At 52.4% G+C, this 24,937-nt stretch overlaps 4 protein-coding genes across 4 annotated transcripts; 2 read left to right on the top strand and 2 right to left on the bottom strand.

The window, feature by feature from the left end:
• Positions 1 to 42: 42 nt before the first annotated feature.
• J4E83_000109 (uncharacterized protein) lies at positions 43 to 1,844 on the top strand (the record flags this gene model as incomplete). The annotated part of the gene is made up of 3 exons (XM_049327073.1): positions 43 to 258; positions 310 to 1,738; positions 1,789 to 1,844. The coding sequence occupies 3 exons, from the start codon at positions 43 to 45 to the stop codon at positions 1,842 to 1,844; spliced, it is 1,701 nt and encodes a 566-aa protein (XP_049193218.1).
• A 721-nt stretch (positions 1,845 to 2,565) lies between these two features.
• J4E83_000108 (uncharacterized protein) lies at positions 2,566 to 3,874 on the top strand (the record flags this gene model as incomplete). Its single annotated transcript, XM_049327072.1, has 2 exons — positions 2,566 to 2,712; positions 2,771 to 3,874. 2 exons carry the CDS (start codon positions 2,566 to 2,568, stop codon positions 3,872 to 3,874), a joined length of 1,251 nt encoding a protein of 416 aa, XP_049193217.1.
• A 536-nt stretch (positions 3,875 to 4,410) lies between these two features.
• Positions 4,411 to 5,768, bottom strand: J4E83_000107 (uncharacterized protein; the record flags this gene model as incomplete). Its single annotated transcript, XM_049327071.1, has 2 exons — positions 4,411 to 5,572; positions 5,617 to 5,768. 2 exons carry the CDS (start codon positions 5,766 to 5,768, stop codon positions 4,411 to 4,413), a joined length of 1,314 nt encoding a protein of 437 aa, XP_049193216.1.
• A 4,430-nt stretch (positions 5,769 to 10,198) lies between these two features.
• Positions 10,199 to 24,886, bottom strand: J4E83_000106 (uncharacterized protein; the record flags this gene model as incomplete). The annotated part of the gene is made up of 1 exon (XM_049327070.1): positions 10,199 to 24,886. The coding sequence occupies one exon, from the start codon at positions 24,884 to 24,886 to the stop codon at positions 10,199 to 10,201; it is 14,688 nt and encodes a 4,895-aa protein (XP_049193215.1).
• Positions 24,887 to 24,937: the final 51 nt, after the last annotated feature.

Raw genomic sequence — 24,937 nt, 5'->3', positions numbered from 1 at the left:
ACGCCCACGACGACGCCAGCTCAACCACACACAGCCCTCGCCATGGCCTCCAACACCGACGCCGCCTTCGTCGAGGACACCGACATCGAGCAGCAGCTGAGGGCGCGCGCCCATGGCTCCAAGACGCCCAAGACACCGGGCCCCGACAGCGACGACGAGGACGCGCCGCTGCTGGGTGCCTCGCCGGCTGCCAGCGGGCACGAGCAATGGGCTGGCGATGCCGACTTTCGCGGCCTTCCCTGGTGGAAGCGCCCTTCGGTACGCCCCCGCAGCCCCTCGCGTCGAGGGCGCATCGACTGACGGCAGCAGATATTCTGGCTCCTGCCTCCCTTCCTGCTCTTCACCATCGCGTTTGGCGGCATCATCGTGCCCAAGATCAACCTGATCATGGACCTCGTCTGCGAGGAGTACTACGCGACCCTCGAGACCGACCCCATATCCTCTCCCATGGACCCGGGCCAGGACCGATGCCAGAACGACGCCGTGTCCTCGCGCTCCTCCCTCTTCCTCCTGTACGCCAGCTTGTGCTCCGGCATACTCTCCGCCATCATCAGCCCAAAGATTGGCGCCCTCTCGGATCGGTACGGGCGCAAGAAGTTCATGATAGCCAACACCTGCGGCGCCCTCTTTGGCGAGGTCCTCACAATCCTGGCCGCCAAATTCCCCGACACGGTGCACGTCAACTGGATACTCGTTGGCTACTGCTTGGAGGGCGTATCGGGATCCTTCATCGTCGGCATGGCATGTGCCCACTCGTATGCCTCCGACTGCGTTGCACCACAGAAGCGGAACGTCGCCTTTTCCTACTTCCACGCTTGCTTGTTTGGCGGCATCGCCATCGGACCCGCGCTGGCAGGCTACATCATCAATGCGCGCCAGAAGTACGTTGGCAAGACCGAAGCCGTTTTGCTCATCTTCTACATGGCCCTTGGTGCCCACTTGATCTTCATTGCATTCCTTGCCTTCCTTGTCCCCGAATCGCTCAGCAAAGCACGCCAGGAAGCCGCACGTGAGAAGCGCAGAGAGGAAGTGGAACGACAGGGTCCCGCCGGCGACTTCATCAACCAGCTACGCTCTATCAACCTGTTTGGCCCGCTGAAGATTCTCTGGCCGACTGGGACTGGCACCTCGTCGGCTTTGCGCTGGAACCTGCTTCTGTTGGCCGCTACCGATACCATCATGTTTGGTGTCGCAATGGGTGCCATGAGCGTTGTCCTCGTCTACACGCGCCGCCAATTTGATTGGCATGAGCTAGAAAGCGGCCGCTTTACCACTATCGTGAACAGCTCGCGTGTTTTTGCTCTTCTAGTCATTCTGCCGATTCTGACCCGCATCTTCCGCGGGAAGAATGGGGCTGCCCGCATGCGCAGTTCAGGTTCTGACCTATTCGACCTTTCCATTATCCGTGCAGCCATCTTCTTCGACATGGCTGGCTTCCTCGGATATGCCCTTGTCCGCAAAGGCGAGCTCTTCGCACTCTCTGGCGCTATTGCTGCCATTGGCGGTATCGGTTCGCCCACTCTTGGCGCTGCATTGACCAAACATGTGCCGCAAGATCAGGTCGGTCAACTGTTAGGTGCCACGGGCTTACTTCATGCTGTTGCACGTGTGATGGGGCCCACCATCTTCAACGGTATCTACAGTGCCACTGTCGGCGCGTACAGACAAACCGTTTTCGTATGTCTTGCAGCGACTTTCGGGACTGCGTTCCTGTGCAGTTGGTTCATTCGTCCACATGGTGAGTGCTCAACCACACCTACATACCAGGCTGATTCTGACACGTTACAGTATATACAGACGGAGAGGACAAACGCGTTACACGATCAGATGAACAAGAAGCATAGCTTGCTTCTCTTCATGCTGGCGCTTCAGTCGCACTTCTTTCGGATCCTTAGATTTTCTGGACAGCAATATCCATTTTTCGCGCACGCATATGTACAGACAGCGATGGTGTTTGGATTGGCATTTTGAAACCGCCGGGTTGTCGTTAGGCTGCATATCTGTATACTTTATGTAAACGTAACGTTGAACACTTGTTCTAGCGCATATTGCACCTCGCATCGTGAGACCTTTGCCCACGGCTTGCTATCGACCAATATGTGCGTTGCTGGTGCCGCCGTATGAAAGGGTACGTCGAGACTTCAGTGTGTGCCACTCTGCCAAACTCAGCGCTGATGGGAGCCATCTTCTGAGCTCATCGGCCCAGGGAGCAGCCAACACGACTTTGCGAAATTGGAGGCAACAGATCTAGGTGTTTTTTGCGTGAAATATCTGCAGTAGCTGCCTAGGGAGTACAAGACAACGCGGAGAAGCTGTGGTGGTGGGCGCCGCAGCAGAACGAGGCTGACTAACGAACCTCGGGCCGTCAGGTACGTCAGCTTCCACGTTGCATCTTCCCGTGCCAATTGGCCATCGCGCGACCACTACAGCGTCTCCCTTTTTGTATTGCACACCTTTCCATCCGCCGCCAGTTCCGGTCTCAGCGGTCGCGATCCCGACTCAATGTCAACAGCATTCCGGTAGCACCATCACTGGACAAGCCCTCGTCAGGGCCCCGCAACCGCCATGTCGAAAGAGAACCGCGCTTTCGATACTCAGAGATTGGGCGCAGGCTACGGCTTCGAGTCGCACCCGAAGCATGCTATTGAAATGCCCCCAACATGGGTGCTTCTCGTAGGCTTGAGCTTTCTGCTATGCGCCATGGGCTTTTGGGTACGGACACAAGCGCCTACATGACAACGTGCACGCGACTAATGACCATGAGTGACAGCTTTATATAGCATTGAACCTCCTCGCGCCCACTCCGCGACTGCCACGGCGTTCCGAGAAACAATACACGACGATACTACCCGACGGTGCACGAAGCGACCCAAAAGAACTTCCGTGCTGGCTGGACAAATGGGCAGCAGAGAAGGAAGCCGCCAAGAAACAAGCCGCGAAGGAGCCGGGAAGTAAAGTCGTCATACCGCCACAAATGCCCATCGAAGAACCGGAGCTCTTCATGAGCGTCGTGGTCCCCGCATACAACGAGGAGGAGCGGCTGGAAGGCATGTTAGAGGAGGCTGTCGACTACCTGGAGAACCAATACGGTGATGCGCATGCTGGCGGCAAGGGTGAAAAGAGCCAGAGAGGATGGGAGATACTCGTTGTTAGCGATGGAAGCACTGACGGCACCGTCGACAAAGCGCTGGAGTTTGCAAAGGAGCACCAACTCGCCCAACACCCCAAGTCGAAGCCAGGGCCGTGGTCGAAGAACGGCGACGCCAAGGCCGCGCACTCAACACACATCCCACACGGCAGTATTCGCGTCGTCACGCTCGAAGAGAACAGAGGCAAAGGCGGCGCAGTCACGCACGGCATGCGACATGTTCGAGGCCAGTACATTGTCTTCGCCGACGCAGATGGCGCGAGTCGATTCTCGGACCTAGGGGCTCTCGTTGAAGGCTGCCAGAGCATCGAGGACAAGCATGGGCGCGGTGTTGCCATCGGCTCTCGAGCTCATCTCGTCGGCAGCGAAGCCGTTGTTCAGCGCTCCAAACTCCGCAACTTCTTGATGCACTCGTTCCACATCCTCCTTCGCATCATGACGCCTCCGGCCACCGCACGCATCAAGGACACGCAGTGCGGCTTCAAGTTGTTCTCACGACCAGCACTTCCCTATATTGTCCCCTACATGCACTCGGAAGGCTGGATCTTCGACGTCGAGATGCTGATGCTGGCCGAGAGCGCTGACATTGCCATGATTGAGGTGGCCATCGGGTGGAAGGAGGTCATGGGTAGTAAGCTAAATGTTGTATGGGATAGTATTGGCATGGCATGGGGTCTTGCGCTATTGAGAGCTTGTTGGATAGCGGGTATTTATCAGAGGGATTAGGGTTTGTGTATATAGAATAAAGCCGCGTTACCCGCCTGTGGCTGCCCTCGCATTCACTATTCTTTGATGTAATGAACTGAACGCACTTTTGTTGAAACTCACATGCTGCATTCTTTCACGTGGCTGGGCCCCACTTGCACTCTCGTTTCTTGTCCACAGAGAACAACAACACCACATGTTTCCATGACAGACGTTGTGAGACGTAGCTTCCATGAAACCGAACTCCTGTCCGCCGCCGAGGCATTCCAAGGCTGTAATCTTCCCACGTGCCCCATTACTCGGACACTGGGCTAGAGGATCTCGACACGGTGACAATCTCGTTAGCCTATCGGAAGACCTGAAGTACTAGTCCATTCGCATAAAGGGCTAGGTATCGTTGCTCGATTGAGCATATGATGCTATTCTCGTCTCTGCTCTTATCACTGTGGGATATTCTTCGCCAAATAGATCTCTACACTATGGAAGTGAAGGCGACCTCAAAGTGCTAGCACATCCTGCATGCATAGACACCATAAATGTCGTGACGCACCCTTCGGTTACTCGAAACTCGCGACCCATCCATCACCGACTCTCTCCCCTTTCGCATCTACACCACCCCAGAAGACTATGCTGCTGCCCTTCTCCATGACGTCCGATCCAAACAGAGCCCTTGGGCCGGGATGCAGTTTGCCATCTTCCTCTTCCAGTTGTTTCTCCGAAGGGGTCTGTACTACCGCCTCCGCCCACGACAAGTGACCAGTATCAGCCCCCAGCGCAGATCGGATAGCATCTTTGATCTTTGCAGGGTTGATGGCGTTCTTGAGCGTCATTGATGGCTTCGCCTCCAAATCGCTTGCAGGGATCTGGAGAACCCACGTGTCGCTGAATTGGGTGACTTCGCCTGCGTGCTTTGGATCTTCTGGCTTCGTGTTGGATGTATCAGCAGAAGAGTCGCCCAGTGCGCCTAGGAGATAGATGAGGTAGTTACGGCCCCACCCAGTAGTCACCGGTATCAAGGCGCCGTCATGTCGCGCACGGGGGCCAGGCGCTAGTGGATTGGTAGGAAACGTGAAGGACTCCCATTTCCTCTCTTCACTGGAAGACGAGACGCTGATATGATGGAGCTGGCTACTCATTGGATCGGATCCAGATATCAGCCATAACTGACCATTCGCCAAGGCGGCGTTGGATGTCGCGACTGGCGCTGTTGGAAGTTGCGTCCAGTAGCGCGCAGCGATGTCGAATTGCCACAAATCCGATGCATTGTCCCCAGAGCCATCGACACCACCGAACAACACTACGTGTTGATCATGCGCGAACAGCTTCGCGTTGCGCCGCGGGCCCGGGCCAATGTCTCCAGTGTCGACATCTCCCTTGGAGGGTTGTAGAATATCCCAGCTCTTTCTGTCAGGACTGAAGAGCCATACAGACGATTGCTCGTCGATGAGATCGCCAGCGTTATCACTGCCACCGTATATAGCGATGTTGCCGTGGAAAGCACAGGCTGCGTGATTCGATCTCTCCGCTGGCGTGCGGCCATCTTCGCATGTTGACAGAGCAGGAATGATGCTGTAGTCCATCTCCGGTTTACCGGAATGCTCAAGAGTAACGGCATGCACATGGTTGCTCGCAAGAACGTTGTTCGCAGTATCGCCGCCGAAGATATAAGCCTTGTTGCCGAGCACCGTGACTGTGTGATTGGAACGCGCCAAAGAGCGTCTGGAGGTCAGTTTGACCCTATGTAGTAGCAGTGGAGTACATACGCCGAAGAGTCACCTGTTGCTGTGGCTATGCGTTTGAAAGTGACTTTGAGGGGGAGCGTGGGCTTCGAGACGATGTACGCGGCGTAACCTGCTTCTGCCGTGTGTTCTACCACTTCGGCCGCAACGTACGCGCCTGCTGCAACTTCAGCCATGGCTCTGGTGCTGATATGGTCTCGTGATATCTGACAGTGTCCGGTAATTGGGCAATAGGCTGAGAAGGCGTCGAGTATGAGAACTAGTGGCAGACGACAAGGAGGAGGCAGAGAGGGGCGAAGGCTAATGCAGGTACGCGGGTGATGACGTCAGTGGACTCCACAACGACTGCAAGTACGCAATTGGGACATGTACTTCATGAATTGACATTGGCCTTGTGACATCTAACGCGGCTGTCATTGCCGACTGTATGAGTTGCAAATAATCAGAATGTGGTCTCACAGTCACAGCGGTGGAGGCGATGAGGTTTTCATCAGGCGCTCCTCCAATGCTGACACGATCTTCTTGCGAATACACGCCCCGGTTTGCGTGAGGGATAGCGGGAGCGCATGAAGACGTCCGAGCACTACATCCACGTCCCTTCCGGTTATGTTACCGTCGGTTTCCCGATTTTATATATGTAGGTCCTGCAATCCGCGCCGTAACTCCGCCAATCGCTACTCTTCCTCCTTTCTGCGCCCACGTGAAACCTTGAGATCTGCGCTACATCTCCGCAAATTCTTCGTCGAGGCGTACTGTGTTATTTCCGTACACGCACCACCAGTTCGCTGCAATACTTATAAACAACCTGTGCCACACGGCGAAGCCAACGGTACCACCCTGCATGTTTCAACAAGCCCAAGTACTGTCTCGGCTAGGTATCCATGGATGGTAGCCCCTCTCGTGTCCAAGCACCACGACCCCGCCATTTTCTTTACGTTCGTCTCATCAGCTACACCGGCTTTGCTATGTACCTTTTCATCGCTGAGTTGGTAGAGATCGCACGATGCGTAATCCTCAGTATCCCGTGTCGACGTCATTCTAGTTATATCCAGGGTTTGTGAAGAAGATCTGCTACTTGAAGCCGCCACCGCATTTCTCCGCATCCCATCGTTTGTGCTGAGTCTGAAACACGACCTAAGCGAGAGGAAGCCATGAGAGACCGTCTTTGAGGTTGCGTAGTTTGTTCTCAGCCGCCGACATGGCGGCCATGCCGCAGAAACCTTGGTCGTCATTACAAGGTCTCGTCATGAACTACAGCGTTGGAATTCAACAACAGTGAGTCGTGTCTCATGTCTGGGCGGTGAATTTCCCCAGGGTGTATCCATGCTTAGATACGAGGAGAGCATTATCAGAGCAACTATAGGATAGTGGTGTCATTAGAGCCAATGTGCTGTGTCACTTCCTAAAGGCTTCGGCATGACATCCCACTCCACTGACAGACCCTCGATGCGAGCCGAGTGGGTTACCGCTTCTAGCTCCCCGAAATGCGTTTGCCGCAGTTCTAGGTACCGCTTTACATCCTCTGGGCTTTTGAAATCCTTGCGGTCGAACCCGCTTTTGCCATCGTAGCGCCCCAAAGACCGCATAAACCTCATAACACCAGCCAACGATACGATAACCTCATAGGCGCCTCCAGCAGTAGCGCGCTTATACAAAGCGGCCATGATACCAGTTGCTAGAAGATAGCCGGCACCGTGGTCGAATGCTTGGCAAGGTAGTGCGCGCATCGGTTCGCCGGCTCCATGGCGCTCAGCCTCCGCTACATTGATACCGCAACAGCTCTGGACAAGCGAGTCGAACCCGCGATTTAGCGACCATGAATTCCCGGGACCGTATGCACTGAGGCTTGCAACGATCAGGCTTGGATTGGCCTTGGTCAATACTTCTGCAGAGAGACCCTTTGCTGCTAGGCTCCCGGGGCGATAGCTTTGGAGAAAGACGTCAGCTGTGGAGAGCAGATCCAGTAGCTTAGCTCTCCCTTCGGCCTTCGATATATCTAACTGCACCGTGCGCTTGCCTCGCGATAGATCTATATCGAGATCGGGAAGATCGGGTCTAGATGTACGTATGTGTGGTTAGTACACCTTCTTTCCAGGATTAGCTCGTAAATGGATACTACTGACAGATGCGGCGATGTGATCCAGATAACGTCGGCCCCGTGTGCTGCTAACGTCTTCCCAGCGACTGGCGCAGCTATAACTATAGATCCGGGGTAGGTCAGTGTACGCCTTACAAGCTATCGGTACAGCTGCATACCTCTGCTCATCTCGACAACCCGAATGCCTTCTAGGCATTTGTCCATTACCTTCGGGGTTCGCTCTAATGGCATACACAGCTCGGAAGTTGCAAGTTTCGTTATCAGAACTGGGTGGTCTGTAATAGCCTTGGCTTGAGGCAAAGCGTCCCATTGATCAAAAGAACGCAGCGCAGCAATCATAGCTCCGGAACGAAAAGCCTCAGCTTCCAGTTCTACCGCTTTCCACTTTGACACCTTTTGTGCCACAACTTTCTTGGATGCGTCAGGTGGAAGTCCTAGAATACGAAGCGCGTTCTGACGATGATTTGAGAATGAATCGTGTATTCTGACGTATCCATCGGCTGCTCGATGAAACCCACCAATAACTCCCCATGGGGGCGATGCGGCTTTTCCATTGAGAGTATAGAGACGCTCGGATTTGAATTCAACGCATGCATGCTCTGCCGGAACTGTAACGCGGGGCATTGAACATCCATTTCGATGAGACCAAAAGAGGGCTGCAACAAGCGCGGACGCTGCAACGGTTGACTGCGCGAGAACATCAACTCTGAATGAAGATGGTAGGCATTCTCTATCGAAGGGCAAATCTAGCGAGTCGAGAGCTTCCTGTGGCAAGTCTAGCATCTTCCATAGGAGGGCGACAGAGCTAACCGCGTCGGAATTAGTGGGCTCCATGCAGAACAATGACTGAAGATCTCTGGAATTGACTTGATGCATCCAGGATCTAAACGGGAACAAAGTGTGCTAGGTAGAGGGCACTTGGGCAGGTGGTAGAGGTCCAGGCGGGAGGAAGTCAGCGCACCGAACCACTAGGATGACTGGCAATACATCGAGCTAGATAGGACAGATGATCGGAAAGACAGGACGGAGATGGAGTAGACGAGAGATCATGGCTGCATTCATAGCCGACAATTGCCGGGCCCCATTACGTAAGCGAGCCACGAACTGCGACCCTTGACAGACGGCGGTGTTTGTCCAAAAGCTTCTGCCATGCACTGCCATGCAGACGTACAACATCGTTGCATCGCAGTCTTCGTCGCCAGCATGTTTTTATTCACGCTCACTACCTGGCGACTGCCGCCTCACGCGTCGCGCCCACATGTATGTAGTGAACGGCAGTTCATGTGAATACCTAGGTAATTGTAACTTAAATTCGAGATAGTAACATATAACGAAGACGATAGATTCACGCTCGTAGATGATTGCGCCCTGAACTTCTCAATTCTGGAGCATCTTTACTATGCGCGGTGAGCAGATTTCATGCCAGATTGGTACTCATACAACTAGATTCTACGTGCATTGATTTGCTTTCTGGTCGTTAAATCAACGTGGCTATCTACGCAGCATCTACAAGGTAATGTCTACACTAGAGCGGAACGCGTTCGCGGGCGTTGCAACGAAGCAAGCAGCCGGTATTCCACTCCTACAACATACTTTGCGAAACGATAACGCCAAGGTTCATGGCCCATTTCAGAAGCAAGCGAACATGGAAGTTTGGCTTGACAATGTGATGATGCATGGACACAATAAGAAGACGAAGGACCCTAACACGAACGATGAGTCAACAGATGATGTTTGGGCTAGCGCTAGGTTACAGCCCATCATAAAGGAAAAGAAGTCAGAGGAGCCCTGGAAGAATGAGATTAGTCAGTGCTAGACACTGTCTAGTGGGCAAGGAGCATGAGATGCTAAAGAAGTAGTGGAGAAGTCAAGCAGTTCGTTCTGTGGTGCTCAAAATCAATAAAAAATGCGTAGATGAAAAGAATATCTCGTTCGGAAATAACGTGGTTCTTGACCAATGGGTATCCTTGAGGTAGGCACTTCACTCTGACGACAAGCGACCTTGACATTATTTCCAAGTATTGAAGCAAACATGACTAGCATTGCTTGTCGATACTCAGCTTCGGCATGACTCTTTGCGAGGTTACGAGACTGTGAGAAGGCTTGAACACATGCTGACCAATCCTGGAGGCGTCCACTCGGCATACCTGTCATCCCACCCTTTTTCACCCCACTCGAGCAAGTCATCGAGCGGATGACTCCGTCTCTTACCTCTCGCAATCAAGAACTTCTTGGCATATTTTTGCATGTGCGCTTTGTAGCTAGTTGTAATGAGTGGCTGTTGGTTGGATTATCCCAACCTTGCATACAATACAGCTAATGAGCGAATGTGAATTCAAACTACTAAGAAAGAGACTTAAGAGCACTTCAAACATTGAGGGGACAAAACTTTTGAACTGCTAACTACCGCTCCCTAATTAAATCGCCATTTCCTTGACTGCAAATGCAGCCAGATTAAACCGACCACCCACAAGTGCAAATACACATGCATAGGATGTAAGTACCTATTTAAGCACTCCCCGCAACTTCACCGAACCACTGCCTCAGTGCCCCAGCCAGTACGCCCGGTAACTCCCTCACATCCCTCACAACGAGATAGTACCTGAACGGGAACTGCTCCATGTACTTGTATCTCACAATTTTGCCCTCAGGCGTGAACACAGCAGACTGTAAATCCAGGATAGAAGTCTTGGCTTGATCCTTCACTGGCACAGGTGGCTGAGCACCAAGGTTGTCAGATGGCACAGGTGTTGATACCGACGGAGCGGTACCAGAGCTATCAATGATGATGAAGACGATCATCACACGCTCTTCTTGCGCTTTGCGAACGAGACGTTGGATTTCCGCATGATCGTCGCAGAGACCATCACTGACAATGAGCATTAATTGCCAGAGATCTTCACCCGCTGAACTCGATCCGTTCTGTCGCGCATCCTTGAATAGCTCCAAGCTCTTGTCGACCAGACCACGAACGTTGGTCTTTTTGGCGTCAAAGCCAAATTGCTCAAAGACACGTACACCGGCTTCGGAAGTGAAGGGCTTGTCAAAGTCATGCGCAACATTGACTTCGTCGCCAAAGCCTACGACGCTAACCTCGCCAACTTCTAGCATCGAAAGCGAGCGAGTAACAAGCGTAAGGGTCTTGAGTGCGAGTCCGCTGGCTCCGCTGTCGGCCATACTGCCACTGTTGTCCAATGCGATCATGACCTGGTAGCTTCTCTTGCTTGGCATGCTACGTCGCAGCCAAATCTTGTCGCGTTTATAACCTGATGCGATGTAGGGAATAATGCGCTTGAGGTTGAGTCGCTTTCCTGTGCGGAAGTCTCCACGAAGCTTTGTAGCGAGAGTGGGTGCAAGGATAAGGCGGAGATGCTCGGTCAGCTGTTGAGAGAGCGAATTTGTCGAAGCTTCGTGCGCAAGCCAGAGGGCGCGTGCAGAAGTGGGATCTATGGTATCTGGATCGAGGTGCGTAAGCGAGAGCTGGGCTTCGATGTTATCAGCAGACGACGTCGTAGACGAGACATCATCTTTGAGCGATACAGCATCGGCCATGTCTTCATCTTCTTGATCGGAAAAGGGTCGTGGTTCGCCGACGAAAGCCTGAGGCTGGCCTTCCATCGCATTCGACTGCGGCTGCTGAGCTTCTTGGTCTTGGTCTTGTTGCTGCTCAGGCTCCTCCATATCAAGATCTTCATCGGCACCAGTCCTCTCTTCGTCTTTGTCATCGGGGCGGGATGGCAGCTTGTCCTCCTCTTCATTCATTGGCAGAGCCATATCGTGATCCAACGTCTTCGCTTGATCCTCAGTTGCGGTGCCCAATGCTTGCGTATCAGCTCGCTGTTCTTCGTCACCAACGTGCTCAAAGTCCGCATCAGCCATGTCGATCTCCTTATCGATTTGCTGAGCTTGAGTCTCATCCATTTCTTTGGCGTCTTGAATCTGCTTCTGCTGGTTGTACCACTTCTCGAGCACATCGCCCAGTTTCTTGAAAGACTGCGCCTCACGAGATTCCTCAGGTTGGTCTCCCTGTCCTCCAGCATCTGGCGCCGCATTTTGCCCAAGTTGACCGTCCTCAGTTGTCGGTGCTTGTTGCTGTTCAGCTGATTCGCCTTCCTGGCCTTCGTCTTGGTTTGCAGCACTGGCAGATGTTTGATCATTCTTGTTCGTGTGAGCTTCTTCATTGGCTTCTGTACCCGCGCCGGCTTCGGCATTAGGATCAGCATGATCGGTGTCTTTCTGCTCGCGAGCCTCATCGTCCGGCATGTTTTCATCTGGAAGAGGAACAGCATCGTCATCGCCCATCGGCTCATCACCCTCGTCTTCTTGTCCTTCTTCTGGCTGTTCCTCATTTCCAACATGACCGGCTGTTTCTTTTTCCTCTTCGTCTTCCTGCTCTGGGCCGACATCTTCGTCCATGGTATCTGGCAGTGCTGGATCGACTTCTGGCTGCATGTCTTCTTCTGGCAGATCATCTCCCATGTCCATGTCACCAAGACCATCATCTTCCTTGCCTTCGTCATCTTGACCGTCCATGTTCAAGTCTTCTGGCAGTTCCAGTGTCTCTTCCTCTTTCGCATGCGGATCCATCTGCTCTTTCTCGCCAACGCCAACGTTCTCATCCTGCTCCTCGCCTTCCGTCTCCATTTCCTCGTCTTCCTCGCCCTCCTGATTATCGTCCTTCTCGTCTTTCTCGTCATTCTTTTCGTCCTCACCACTCTTTTCCTTTTCCTTTTGCTCGGAAGCAACTTGCTCGTCTTGATCTTCAGTTCCCACATTTTCATTGCCTTCTTTGTCCTTCGCGTCGTCTTCCTTGCCACCATCGTCCCACATCTTCTTGTCAACAGCACTCGGGCCGAGGTCGTCGACACTGCCAACCTCACTTTGTGCATCATCATCTCCTTCCTCGCCAGACTCCTCGCCCTTATCTTCCTTCTCTCCCATCTCTTCCGTCTCACCTTCCATCTCTTGCTCGCCCATATCGACAGCATCTTCTTGTTCTTCAATACTGCCCTCACGTTCACCCTTCTGCTCCTGTGCCAGATCCTCGAGGTCTTCATCGTCTTCGATATCTTTGGAGATGTCTTCGGCACCTTCACCTTCGCCGAGGCCAGTTCCAGATTCAAGCTTATCGTCCTTGCCCTTCTGGGGATCGTTAGATTTCTCGGGAGGTTGACAGAAACCTTCCGTGCCAATCTGGATGAATGACTTCGACAGACGATGCAGTAAATTCGCAGTCGTTGCATGAAGCGCATCAAAGCGATTAACAATGTACTTGTGCGTCGCCACATACTGATGTAAGATTGGCTTTACGCATGCAAACAAAGCGACGATGACTTGCAGATTGGCATCTTCGTGTAGGTAATGCATCCTTTCGAGGAGCGTTTGTAGGGCTTCGCTGATTTGAGGAGAATGCAAGCCGACAAGCGCAGCGGCGAGTGCTTGTTCCTCCTTGAGGAGCCAGGACGTATCGTCGGTCGAGGTCGGTATGTCTGCCATGGCGGCCTCCACATCTTGTATTGAACCAAGGACAAGATCCAGAGAAGCGAGTACGTCTCGAGCATAAGACTCAACTGTTATGCGAATATCGATTAGAGATCTGACAGGATCGGCAGCGGGATACGAGAAAATGAATGGTTCAAGGTGCAGAAGCACTGTCTTTGCCATGTCGTTGTTGTTGACGGAGGCGTTGAACGCCCGCTGAAGATCGGACAAGAAGGTTTTGACGGTGTTGTTGGCTTCTTGACGATCGATGGACTGGACTTTGAATGGGAGCTTCGGCGACTGGTCGTATGCATCGGCAAGGTTTGTAGCAGTACTGGTCCAACTGCGCATTTCATGAATCAACGTATCGAGCTCACTTGTCCTCCCGAGCCTAGCCTGAGCAGTCACCACATCGGCGGCGGTCTTGATCATAGCAGCAAGCCACCGAAGTTGCGGCTGTACAAAGCCTGAGACATCCACATGGTCGGAAACTAATGTAGCTTGACCGGGCGCCAACTGGCAGATGCTATCAACGAGTGACACAGGTGCTTTGATCTGTTCAAGACTGAGCGTAGCCTTGCTCAGCACACTGCGCTGTCGGATACAGGCATTTAGCAGGCCCTCTAAGTAGCCAATGCTTCTTGCTACGTCGTTTGGAGTCAGGTCACCAGAATGTTCTCTGGTAACCGCGCGAACCTGAGGCATGAGGTTGAGTGCTTTATGGAGGTAGTATTCAGCGGAACGTCCGGTCATGTTACCTCCTTTGACCAATGGAATAGTAGAGAGTATTGTCGAAAGCTCATCTTGCCTTGCTAGCGTGTCCACGCTTAGATTCGAGTTAATACCCATCCGCCGCAGCTCCTTCATCGTATCGGCGTAGAGCTTGCGCTTCTGGGTCTTGAGGTGTTGTACAGAAGTTTTGTTCTCTTCCGTGAGCGTCGTGGGTGTCGCTTTTTGCAACTCAAGTATAGAGCTTGAGATCTCAGCAATGAACTCGGTGATGTACGATGCACCGTCGACAGTATCGGCCTTTGGTGTTGTGAGATCGCGCATCATCGAGACTGTGATAGCAAGATTCTTGAAGCGAGCAGGCCTCTCATCCCAGCCTGGAATGCTCGTTGCACAAAGCTGGAGTCCTTCGTAGCTGGCAGCAGTACTAGCAGTCTCCAAAGAGACGTCTTGTAGCAGGTGATCTCCATCAGGGAAGCCAGCGCCCATAATCCCAGACACAGGCCGACTGAGCAGTGCCCTAAATCTGCGGACTAATTTAGTCAACTTGCGATGATTGGCTTTTGCACTCTGCTTTAGGACCTCAATGTTGGTGTCTTTCCAGCTTGCAAGCTTGATTACATCGGTCATCTGCTTCTCTAGAGTTTGACGACCCTTGGTAAGAGCGTCATGCACGGGCTTCTCAAGGCGCGAATAGTAGGCAAGGAAATTGTCGAGTGCATCGTGTACAATCTTGAAAGTGCCAAGGTCTTGCATGCGCATGCTTGTATGTTGGCAAAGCTGTCTTAGAAGCTTTATGCGCTGCTCGAAATGTCCAAGCGTTGTCGACTCAAAGAATCCCTCCAGCGTTTTGAGCAGATTCTTGACGTGTGTACGTAGACTCTTCTCATCTTCGCTGCACTCTGATGCGGCAATGATGGTCTCATATGCCACGAAGAACCAACTCTTCGCGTCGTCGCGATACTTCTCCTCTTCCATGTCGAAGAGTCGTGCCCAAGTGGTGAGCTCAAGCTCTCTCCAGCTGACGAGGAGATTGGTGAGATCATCGTAAAGGTTGGCCGTGCTATACTCTTTGCTGGCAACTCTCTGCCATTCGTGCATGTATGCATAAAGTTTCTCGGCCTTCGTGATGAACTTGGCCACAGGATCAACATGTCGAAACTCGAGGGTTTCGTCGCAAGTGCGCAGAACCTCCGAGAGAGTGGCATGTTCTGGCCAGATATTACGAATCTGGCGGTAGCGCGTCTGTATACGATGGATGAGCGTGATGAGACGCTTGGCCTCTGACAGATTAGGGTCAAAGTAGAAGTTATAGGTTCTCGCTGTGCCAATAGTCGACAGTGCGTTGACCTTCTTCTCAAGTACCAGGTATATGGTTGGCAAAGCATCTTCGTGTTTGCTATTGAAGCCCTTACCACCCGATATGCGGTTCACTTCAGTCGCACACCACTCTAACAATGATTTGATAGAATCTGAGGCATCCCGGTCTCCGCCAAAGATTTCGGCATGAATGTTGGCGAGTCGGACCGCATGATCCCGTGAGTTAGATGATAGTCGAGCTGAACTGACTACTTCTCCCTGATCTTCATCATAGTCCGGAAACAAAGTTGGGTCCTCTTCGTCTGCGTCGTCGTCCAGCCCACGGTACGTATACAAGCTGGAGTTTTGGGCCTCTTTCTCTTGGTCTTGGAGTAGCTTAGTCTTCCAGTCGACGTAGAAGCTAGCAAACAAGTCACGAATCAGGGCTCTAGCTGGTGATGTCGTCATGGCCGCGGGATCGGTTTTTATGAGTGTGAGCAAAGAGTAAAGGGTATGCCACCTTATATCGATAGCGTGTTCGCGCTGCCGTAAGCTCTCGTGCATGGACTGCAATGTCAATTCTGCCTTCTCCATTGGCTGAGTCCGCCCGAAGAATGGCGTCCTCGATGACATGTATGCTAAACTTCTGCTGACACTGCTTTCGACCCTCTTCTCTTCTTCTCTCCGGCCCATAGTGAGGCCAATTTGTAGGCAAGAGAGGAAGCCTACTGCTATGTTTGTGATGTCGTCGTATTCCCGATATCCTTCGGTGAGTCTTTGTGTGATGCGAAGGATGTTTTGCTGCAAGGTGAGATCACGAGCAGCTTCGTGGACGGACATTGTTCCGTTCAAGAGAGGCTGTGTAGTACTCAGTAGGTTTGTGAATTCGCCCTGTAGATCGTCGAGCTCGGAGATAACGGGGCGGACGATAGCCGGGACAGGCGGCTCTTGACCCATAGTATTGACCGCCTCTTCGATCCGACGGATGCGGAAACTTGTCGCTTCTCCAGTGAAATCGATTTGAAACTGTCTCAAAGTGCTGAGGGCATGCGAAAGAGAACTCTTTTCTGCGTTGAACATATCGCGTTCGATCATAGGCCGTAGCGCGGGATCGTGCGGGTAGTTTGGGACATACAGCCGCAAGCCTAAAAGGCCTAAGTGAGTCCACGCTGCAGCGTCAATATGAGAACCAGACAATGGATTGCAGTGTGCGATCCCGTCCTCTAGAGCCACTCGATAGGAATTCGGGATGTCCGCATCCGGAGATATTGCGACTGAGCCTCCAATCGCCGACCCCATAATCATACTAGAGTGCGATGCGATAATCTCGTGGTAGATGTCCTTGTAGATCATGTCTAACGCAGTCACCTGGCCCTGCGTTATGTGACAAGCGTCTAGTGACAGCTGTTGGGAGAGAACCTGTAATTCCGTTTCGAATCGGTCGAGCTGTGCTAGCTGTACTTCATCGACAGCGTGGAGCTTTGCAAATATGGCAGTGTGGGATCGGCCTTGTAGTACCATAGCGTTTGCTGATTTGCGCGTCAAACCAAGATGGCGATACAGTCTTGTGAACTGTTTCGATCCATGCTCAGATCGCTCGAATGCAAGATTCATGAGTTTCGTCGCTCGCCTGGCGAACAGGGCTGACCGTGCCCGCGTGGCGACAACAGCTGAGGTCAGACCTGATTGTCTGCTCGTATCGATGTCGTGGCGTGTTATGTCTAGGAACTGGCAGAGCCCTTCAAACTCGTCTTCGAAGTATGGAGTAATGAGCATATTATCTTCCCCGATTGTCTGCTCAAGGTCATAGATGGCCGCACTCAGACCAGCGATGAGTCCTTTGGCATCAACTTGGTTCTTTCGAACGAGCGTGAGGGAACTTGCAACCCTTTCGCGTAATTGTATCATCTCATCCACGTGCAAGGTTGACTGCCACATGATCGCATCGAGCCGGTCGGCTAAGCTTTCGAGCTCCAGAACAGCGCCCAGCTGAGAATGAGTTGTCGGTGTAGACGGTTTGAATACTCGCCAGATGTGTTCCATGCCCAGGCCAGTGGTTAACTGAACGTCAGATCCAAATGCAATCATCTGCTTAGCGAGTGTAGTACTCAGGGTTCGTGAGAGAGAACCCGACTCTTCGGTCATGGCAGGAGTTGCGGATGTTAACATCTTAAGATAAGTCTGGAACGTGGCGCGATCGAACGTGGACGCCGTGGTGAGTCCGTGGAAAGCCCAGAATAAGGTTCTCAATGGCTTCAGGAAAGCAACGTCACGATGGTGAGTTTGTTGAACTGTCGCCGAAAGGCCATCCACAACTTTGACAAGACCCTGCCAGTACGCATGGAGGAACGCCGGCAACCTTTGCTTTTCTTTGCGTCTTTCAAAACGAGCGGATGGAAGATCCTGGATAGCGTGTTGCATCTTGTGAAGGTCTAGCATGATCTCATACATCGACGCACTCCAGATGCTCGTTGCATTCGATCTTTCGGTACGGCTCAGAAACAGCTCGTTACCTAGAGGATGATAAGGGCGAAGTCTCATTGACTCATCATCATCAAGCAGCTTGTAAACCGCTGAGATATGCGTTGCCCACGTGCTTTGCAAGAATTGAGCATGTTGTGATATACGGTGCTCGAGACTTCCTTGAGCCTCTGCGGATAATAGTTGCGTGGTAGAATGGCCGTTGGCTCCGTTGAGTTCGACAAAAGAACTTGACACGAGACCTTGCCGGGCCTGCTTAGTGAAACTTGCCAACAGACTGGAATCTTGGAGTCCCAGATGCTCGAAGCGGTACTCCAATGTTGTTGGCAAATTCTCTTCTTGTTCTTGGAATTGGCGATACCGATACATGACGGAATCAAGTGGATACTGCACGACCGGTCGATCGTCTTTAGAAGCTTCATCGCCAGCCTCCAACAGACATATCTCAACGGCTCTGTTTCGCATCGCTCTTGACAGCTCGCCATACTTGGAATCCATTGTCATGAATACTCGGAAATTTGGATGAGGGCGTACGATGCGTGCTTCTCCATCGTCTGTAGAGTGTTCGTTGATCGAAAGGTAGCCGTTAGGCTCGAGTAGCGAGTTGAGTCGATCTAGAACAGCGCTTGAGCATAGATTTGCATTATCAAGAACAAGCCAGTTCCCTTCTTCGAGCGAGCGAATGAGAATGCCGTCGACCCATTGGAAACGCGCGCCGTCGATTTGTTGGCCTGAAGCTTGCAGTGATGATTGCAGCTTTTGAGCCAGCTCCGTCGCTTCGGGGCTCAGCCCCGAAAGCAAATCAAGGAAGTGCGCGACATTACTGTTGCCATGTACCAAAGACCCAGCCTGAAGTAGTTCCAACATCTGAAGATGGATGGCTAAGGGCTGCATGCTGGTCGCAATATGTCTTCGGACGAGCTGTTCCGCCTGGTGTAGACATTGATGCACCTCCCTTGTCGGATCCAACTGTTCATATCCGCCAACGAGGTCCATAGCATCGACATCAGCATTCATAGAGAAGGTGATTAGGTCTGCGCCGACGTAGCCTGCCAGCTGGCTGATCATGGTAGTCTTACCAGAGCCGGGTGGGCCCACGACGATTATCGGCCAATTCTGCTTCACGCTGACCAGAAGAGCTTCCATTGGTCCCAGCCGCGAGGTCCGAAGGGTCGACATGGCATCCGCACGTGCAACTGAAGTGTCGCGCGGTAATAGACCGAGGCCAACTTGTACTGTCATAGCGCTCAAGCTGTGAAAGAGACTTATGCGAGGTTCGTGAACCCCATACTGGTTCTCAAACAGCTTGCGAAGTCGAATGCGATCGCCCTCTGTGCGGAAACGCTGGGTGAATATAGTGTCCAGGAAATCCCGCGCTGAACCCGGGAAATCTGATGAAGTGAGAAGTTGCAGCCAGCGCAGTGTGTCGCGTAGATTAAACTCCCAAGGTGCGCCAAGATTACCAAATGCGCGACGGCTGACAACCTGCTCGTCCAGGTCTGCCACGAATCGGATAAGTTTTGCGACTTCTTGCTGATCGATTCCAGGGAATACCTTGTTACAGATGAGCGTCAGGTCTTCTGGGCGGAATATGTCGGCATATACGACGGTGAATCGGTTGACGAAGGAAGCTGGCAAACCCTTACGGCCACCGCCCTGGTGATGCGGATTCTGGGCTGCGAAGACTCTAAAATCTTGATGTTTGTGAAAGGTCTGGTCCAACTCAGATATGTAAACTTCGCCGCGGTGATCAAGGACCGCGTTGAGGCCTTCAAGTACTGACTGGGAGGCCAGGTTCATCTCGTCAAGGAGTACCCAATCGCCATTCTTCATTGCTTTGAGGAATGGAGCGTCACGCCAAGCGAATGTACCGGCGGCTCCCCCTTCGACAGGCACGTCCGATCCGAATAGGTCCATCAGATCTGTCTGCTCAGATAGATTGAGACGTGTCAAAGGTTTGCCAATCGATCTGGCTAAGGCAGTGACTAGCGTAGTTTTACCTACACCGGGGTTTCCTTCCAACAGGATTGGTTTTGGAAGTTGTAGTGCGCGAACTATCCGCATCGCGTTGGAGCGAGTGGTGGGTGCTTCAAGCGCAAAGTTGGACGCCAGCGAGGCTACCGACGAGAACTTGGGGATGGAGAAAGAGCCTAGTTGGAAAGAATGCTCCGTATTTGAGATGTCAATGGCGGCGAAGTACATAGGTGCGACATCTTGACCCAATAGCTTGCTCAGGTGATGTAGACATGTCCTCTTCTCATCATCGATAGTGGATGCAGAAATAGCAAGTAGACCTGCCGGGTTGGCACCAAGTGTGTCAATGAAAACCATGGCCGCACCGTGGGTAACTCCAAATATAGGATCGCCGTGTTTCGAGTCGTTGACGAAAGACACCCATGCTAAAGTATCACGGACAGATATTGAAGAAGCAACAGAGGTGTTGTACTTGTCATTGAACCATTGTGAGAACGAGACAATAGCTTCAGCATACTGAATCAAGCTTGGTCTCAGCTTCGATCGCACAATCTCGAGGATGTCGTCGAGGTCGGACATTGCTGGAACCCAGATCTCTGTGAAGCGGTTTCGAAGGGCTGGCGAGAGCTCCTTCTTACCGTAGTCTCCACCTGGGTTCATAGTAGCAAGAAACTGGAACCCATCGCTAGCTGTAATCATGGAGTCCACCGGACCTTTCTCTGCCAGCAGAAGGGAACGCGAAGGCTCGAGAACGCTGTTCAGGCGCTCAAGCACTGAGTCATCAGCTAGCGAGATCTCGTCCAGAAGAAAATAGTGGCCTTGCTTCATTGCGTACACCAAGCTACCATCCGCCCATTCAAATAAGGCACTTGCCTTAGCTCGACTGAATTGTATAGATTGGCGAAGCTCATCAGTGATTGCACTGGGTGAGTCATTAGTGATGTTGTCGTAAAGCGTCATAAGCTCTTCGAAACCCAGCGAGCCAGGGTCACCCTGAAGGCGTTCGCCCAGAGTCTCATGGAGTGCTTCAAGCACTTGCTCTCTTACTGATTCCTCAATAGCGGCCCGGTTTCTGATCGGTCGTTGCGCACCAATCAAGTCTCCAGTTTCAGTGTTCTGGTGAGCATTGACGATGTGGAGTCGGTTGTTGAATTGCTCTGCGAGTAATTGGCAGACAGTCGTTTTTCCGCAACCAGTCTCTCCGATAAGTAGAACCGGTTCATTGTTTCGGATAGCATGTGCAACAAGAACCGATAAGCGACGCATGGCGCGGGTCCAAACGATATCAGTGGTGACCATAGCCATACCATTGCCAAGCCCTTCGATGTTCGATAGGCTGTCAGATCTGAACAGTCGCTCTTCGTCTATCGTCACCCTCGGGCCCTTTTCGCTCATCACGGTCTCTAGAATCTTCTTGACGGCGACTCGCTCATCCTCTTTGCGCACGCGTTCAGCAAGAAGCATGTAACCGTTGTTGGCTAGGTCTTGGATTGTGTCTGCTTTGCGCTGAGCCCATCTGAATAGGTCTCGTAGTGTCGCAAAACTCTTCTGCTCAAAGATACGGTTCTCCTGTCGAAGTGTGGAAAGCTCCCGATATACCTTGACAATCCGCTTGCACCATGTTTCCGGAATCATGGTACGGCGATGTAGAATCTCCGTCAACTCTTCTACCGGTATGTCGTCGAAGTGTAGCTCCAGGAAACGATTACGGAAAGCTCTTGAAAGCACCTTACGTCCTCCGTAGAGACCAGCCGGGTTCTGTGTGGCGAAGAGCATGAAGTCTTCGTGTGGCCGGACGACCTCTTGTGTTTCTGGAATGAGTAGCTCTCGGTTGTCATCGAGCAGGCGATTCAAAGCTTCGAGAACATCTGTAGGCGCCAGATTGAGTTCGTCCAAAACGATCCAGTGGCCCTCACGTAGAGCTCGTACTAATATACCTTCTTGGAATGTGAGCTTTCCGTCAAGTCCGGAGATGTACGACCCTAGGTACTCTTGCAAGTCGGTGTGCTCATGGTTGTTGATGCGAACGAACTTGTTCCCTGATCGCTTGGCTAGGTACTCAATCATACTTGTCTTACCGGATGAGGTAGGGCCTTGGATCAACACTGGGTACTTTCGTGTGGAAGCAGCTCGAATGAGGTTGTCCATGTTGCGCTGAACAAAGGGGGTGATGATGTAGTGCGATTGCTCCTCCACATCATGCACACCCTGTCGGAGCCAGTAATGGCCCTGTCTGACGTAGCCTCGACCATCTGATGGTTGCTGAAGTGGCTTTCCGAGCTCAGCCTTTACGGAAGTCTTTTGCGGGAAAAGATGCTTGGTAATAAGCGGAGCGATCAGGTCTTCTGAAGCCTTGCCTAGGAAAGTCAAGAAACTCATGTGAAACCCTTCATACAGAGCCCGACGGAGAGTACAGAGCGGCGCAATATCCCTGGCGTATGACAACGTCCGTGTCAAAGTTCGCAGGCTGAAGTGGGCTTTTTGATCTGCGCCATCGACGAGCATGTTCGCTTTCGCAAGTTTTTGAATCTCAAGGTACAGAGTAGTGACATCGCGTGCTATGCGCACGATTGCTGGATCTGTTCCGTCTCCGCCGAGATATTTCTCCACGATGTTGCGCAAGCTCTTTTCGTCACCGTCTGGACTCTCGACGTATAGCTCAGTGAATCGCGATCGGATGCCCGGTGGGAGGTCCTTCTTGCCTACATCGGTGGCCGGATTCATCGCAGCGAACACTCTGAAATTGGGATGTGCGACCACACGTTCGACATTGCCAGTCTCGGTCAGGAGTATCGATGGGTTCCCATCTGGGCCGCCGCCCAAAAGATCAGTAAGCGCCTCTAGTGTGTCCGAAGACGCCAAGTTGATCTCATCAAGCAATACCCAATCGCCATTCCTAAATGCCTTGACGATATTGCCTTCCAGGAAAGAAAAGGCAAACGCTTCCGAGCCACTAGCAAGCTGCGCCTCCAAGTCGTGCAGATCAGCTGCAAATTTCTCCCATCTTGCTGTCGGGAAGTTGGCAGGTAGCGAGTCCATCTTTCGCTTCTTTTTAGGCTGACCACCATCAGGATCCGGAGATGACGTTTGCGATTCGTGTGATTTCCTGGCTGCATCAACCATCTTCAGAGCCTCGTGCCACAGTGAACAAACGCGCTTCCAATCGCCCTTCGCAACACGTTTTCCGAGCATTTCGATGAATCGCAAGTTCTTCTTTCGTGAGAAGGTGGTATCGAAGATTTCATCAAATTCGTCCTTGAGTGGAATAACAAGGCTGCGTACATTGACAGGCTTGAAGCCACCCAGCAGATCGCCGCTCTCGCTTTGTTGTGACAAGTTGAAGGCTACGAGCTTGCGACCAAGCTGCTCAGCCAGATACTGGATGCAGGTTGTCTTTCCAGTGCCCGTCTCACCCACTAAAAGAAGCGGTTCTTGACGATCGACTGCCACGGCCACCTTCTCAAGCAGGCGTAGGGTGTAGTCATTGGTTGAAAATGGCCGTGCTGAACCCGATTTCTTAGAAGACTTATGCTTAGACAATCGCGCTCGTCCAATCTGAATAGTGCCGGATGATGTAGTCTTGGAAGGCACCTGAAGCTTGACTTCGCGGTTCCTTAACAAGTGGTCTCTGCGCTGAGGGTCGATGTGTAACTTTTCTGCCACACAGGCCATGACCTTCGAACGCGCGCCTTCGGTACGCAGACTTCCCGCAAAGCAATCGAATGCCTCCATGAATATGTCGTCCTTTTGCGCGTTGCTGAATGATGCAGCCTGTCCAAGAAGTACCGCGATCCGGTCGCACCACTTGAGTAAGTCTCGTGGTGTCATGGCTCGAAGTGATGTACCATTCTCGGATGAGAATTTGGGATCTGAGTACAGGTCCAATAGCCGTGCATAGACCTCCATGATGCTGGAAAGATGCTTCTGCAACGCAGGATACTTTGCGTGTATCACCTGACGGAACTCCTCTAGATGAGGCATCTGCACTGTGACAGATTTCCAGAATCGATGGCCAATCATGTTCTGACGGGGTATGATCTCCTGGCCTCTTGGGTTAAGGGTGCTTCGCATAGTGGCGATGATGCGGAACCCACGCGCTGCTCGTATGGTCTCTCCTCTGCTGGGTATGAGTAGTTCACCGCGTTCTATGAGGGGTAGCAGCGTGCTGATAACCTCGTTTGGCGCCCGATCGAGATCCTCGATGAAGATCCACCGGCCTTCCCGAACAGCGGTAGTGAGTACTCCTGCGCGCCAGCTAAAGGTTCCCGGCTTAGCTCCGGTAGTGTACATTCCAATCAGTAGCTTTGCGTCACTTTGTTCGTTCAAATGAAGGGTAACCATTCCGTCGAGCTTGTTGAGCTGCCATGCGAGATGACGCGTAAGAAGAGTCTTGCCCGAGCCCGCGAGGCCCGTGAGTAGGATAGGGCTGGACCCAAGAAGTCCATGAGCGATCTTCTTTAGGTTCTCTTCTGTGGTGGCTGTCGAGACGAGCTGGGCAGGCCTCTCTTGGGATGGGCTTCCGTCCAACCGAGGCAGTAGAACACCATTGACGTTGACTGTATACGGCGATAGGTCCTGATATAAAGCGTTCGCGTACGTGTCTATCCCGGAAATCTCCTGGCCAATCTTGCTCTGTAGATGTTTCCACCTCTTCTCTTCCCAAAGCGACAAAAAGCGGTAGTCGATGTGCTGACCTTCCCATGGCCCCTCGATCTCCTCCTCTCCAAGGAATCGCTTGATCATTTCTTGGGTCGCAAAATCCGCCGTATGCGCGTATAAACAAAGCGTCCGTATGGCCAGGTACCGTACAACGCGACTCGTGTGCTGAGACAGGCGCTCCAAAGCAAGCGGTCGTACATAGTTAGTGAAGTTCTTGCAGTCGTAACTGACGAGTCGGAATGTTCCAAGAAGAACTTCGACAAGATCAACATCACTGGTAGCGCTCATGATTTCGATCGATGATATCGATCCGATGATTGGAGAATCAGAAGTATGGGCCAGAAATCGTTCCACGTGCTCCGCGAGGTGAGGCGCAAGTGGTAGTAATCGCCCAAAGGCCGCCACTTTCGCGTCGGTCTTTGAGCCAGACTGTACCCACCGCGCGCATAGCTCTGTGAGGAGACTTCCATGCTGAACAAGAATGTCGTCTGTGGATTCGGGCTTCAAGGCTTCCGTGGCAAGCGTGTTGATGTCGACCATTTTACCGGACTTGCGGGTATTGATTCGTTCCATTTCTGCAAGGGTGGGGTTGTGATAGGACTTCGGGGCGCCTTCCCATAGTTT

This window comes from Alternaria metachromatica (assembly GCF_023757995.1).
Source record: "Alternaria metachromatica strain BMP 0045 chromosome Unknown scaffold_1, whole genome shotgun sequence".
In the NCBI taxonomy this organism is placed as follows: Eukaryota; Fungi; Ascomycota; class Dothideomycetes; order Pleosporales; family Pleosporaceae; genus Alternaria; species Alternaria metachromatica.
The sequence above is the reverse complement of the archived record's forward strand: the minus strand, read 5'-3'. Positions and strand labels throughout refer to the sequence as shown.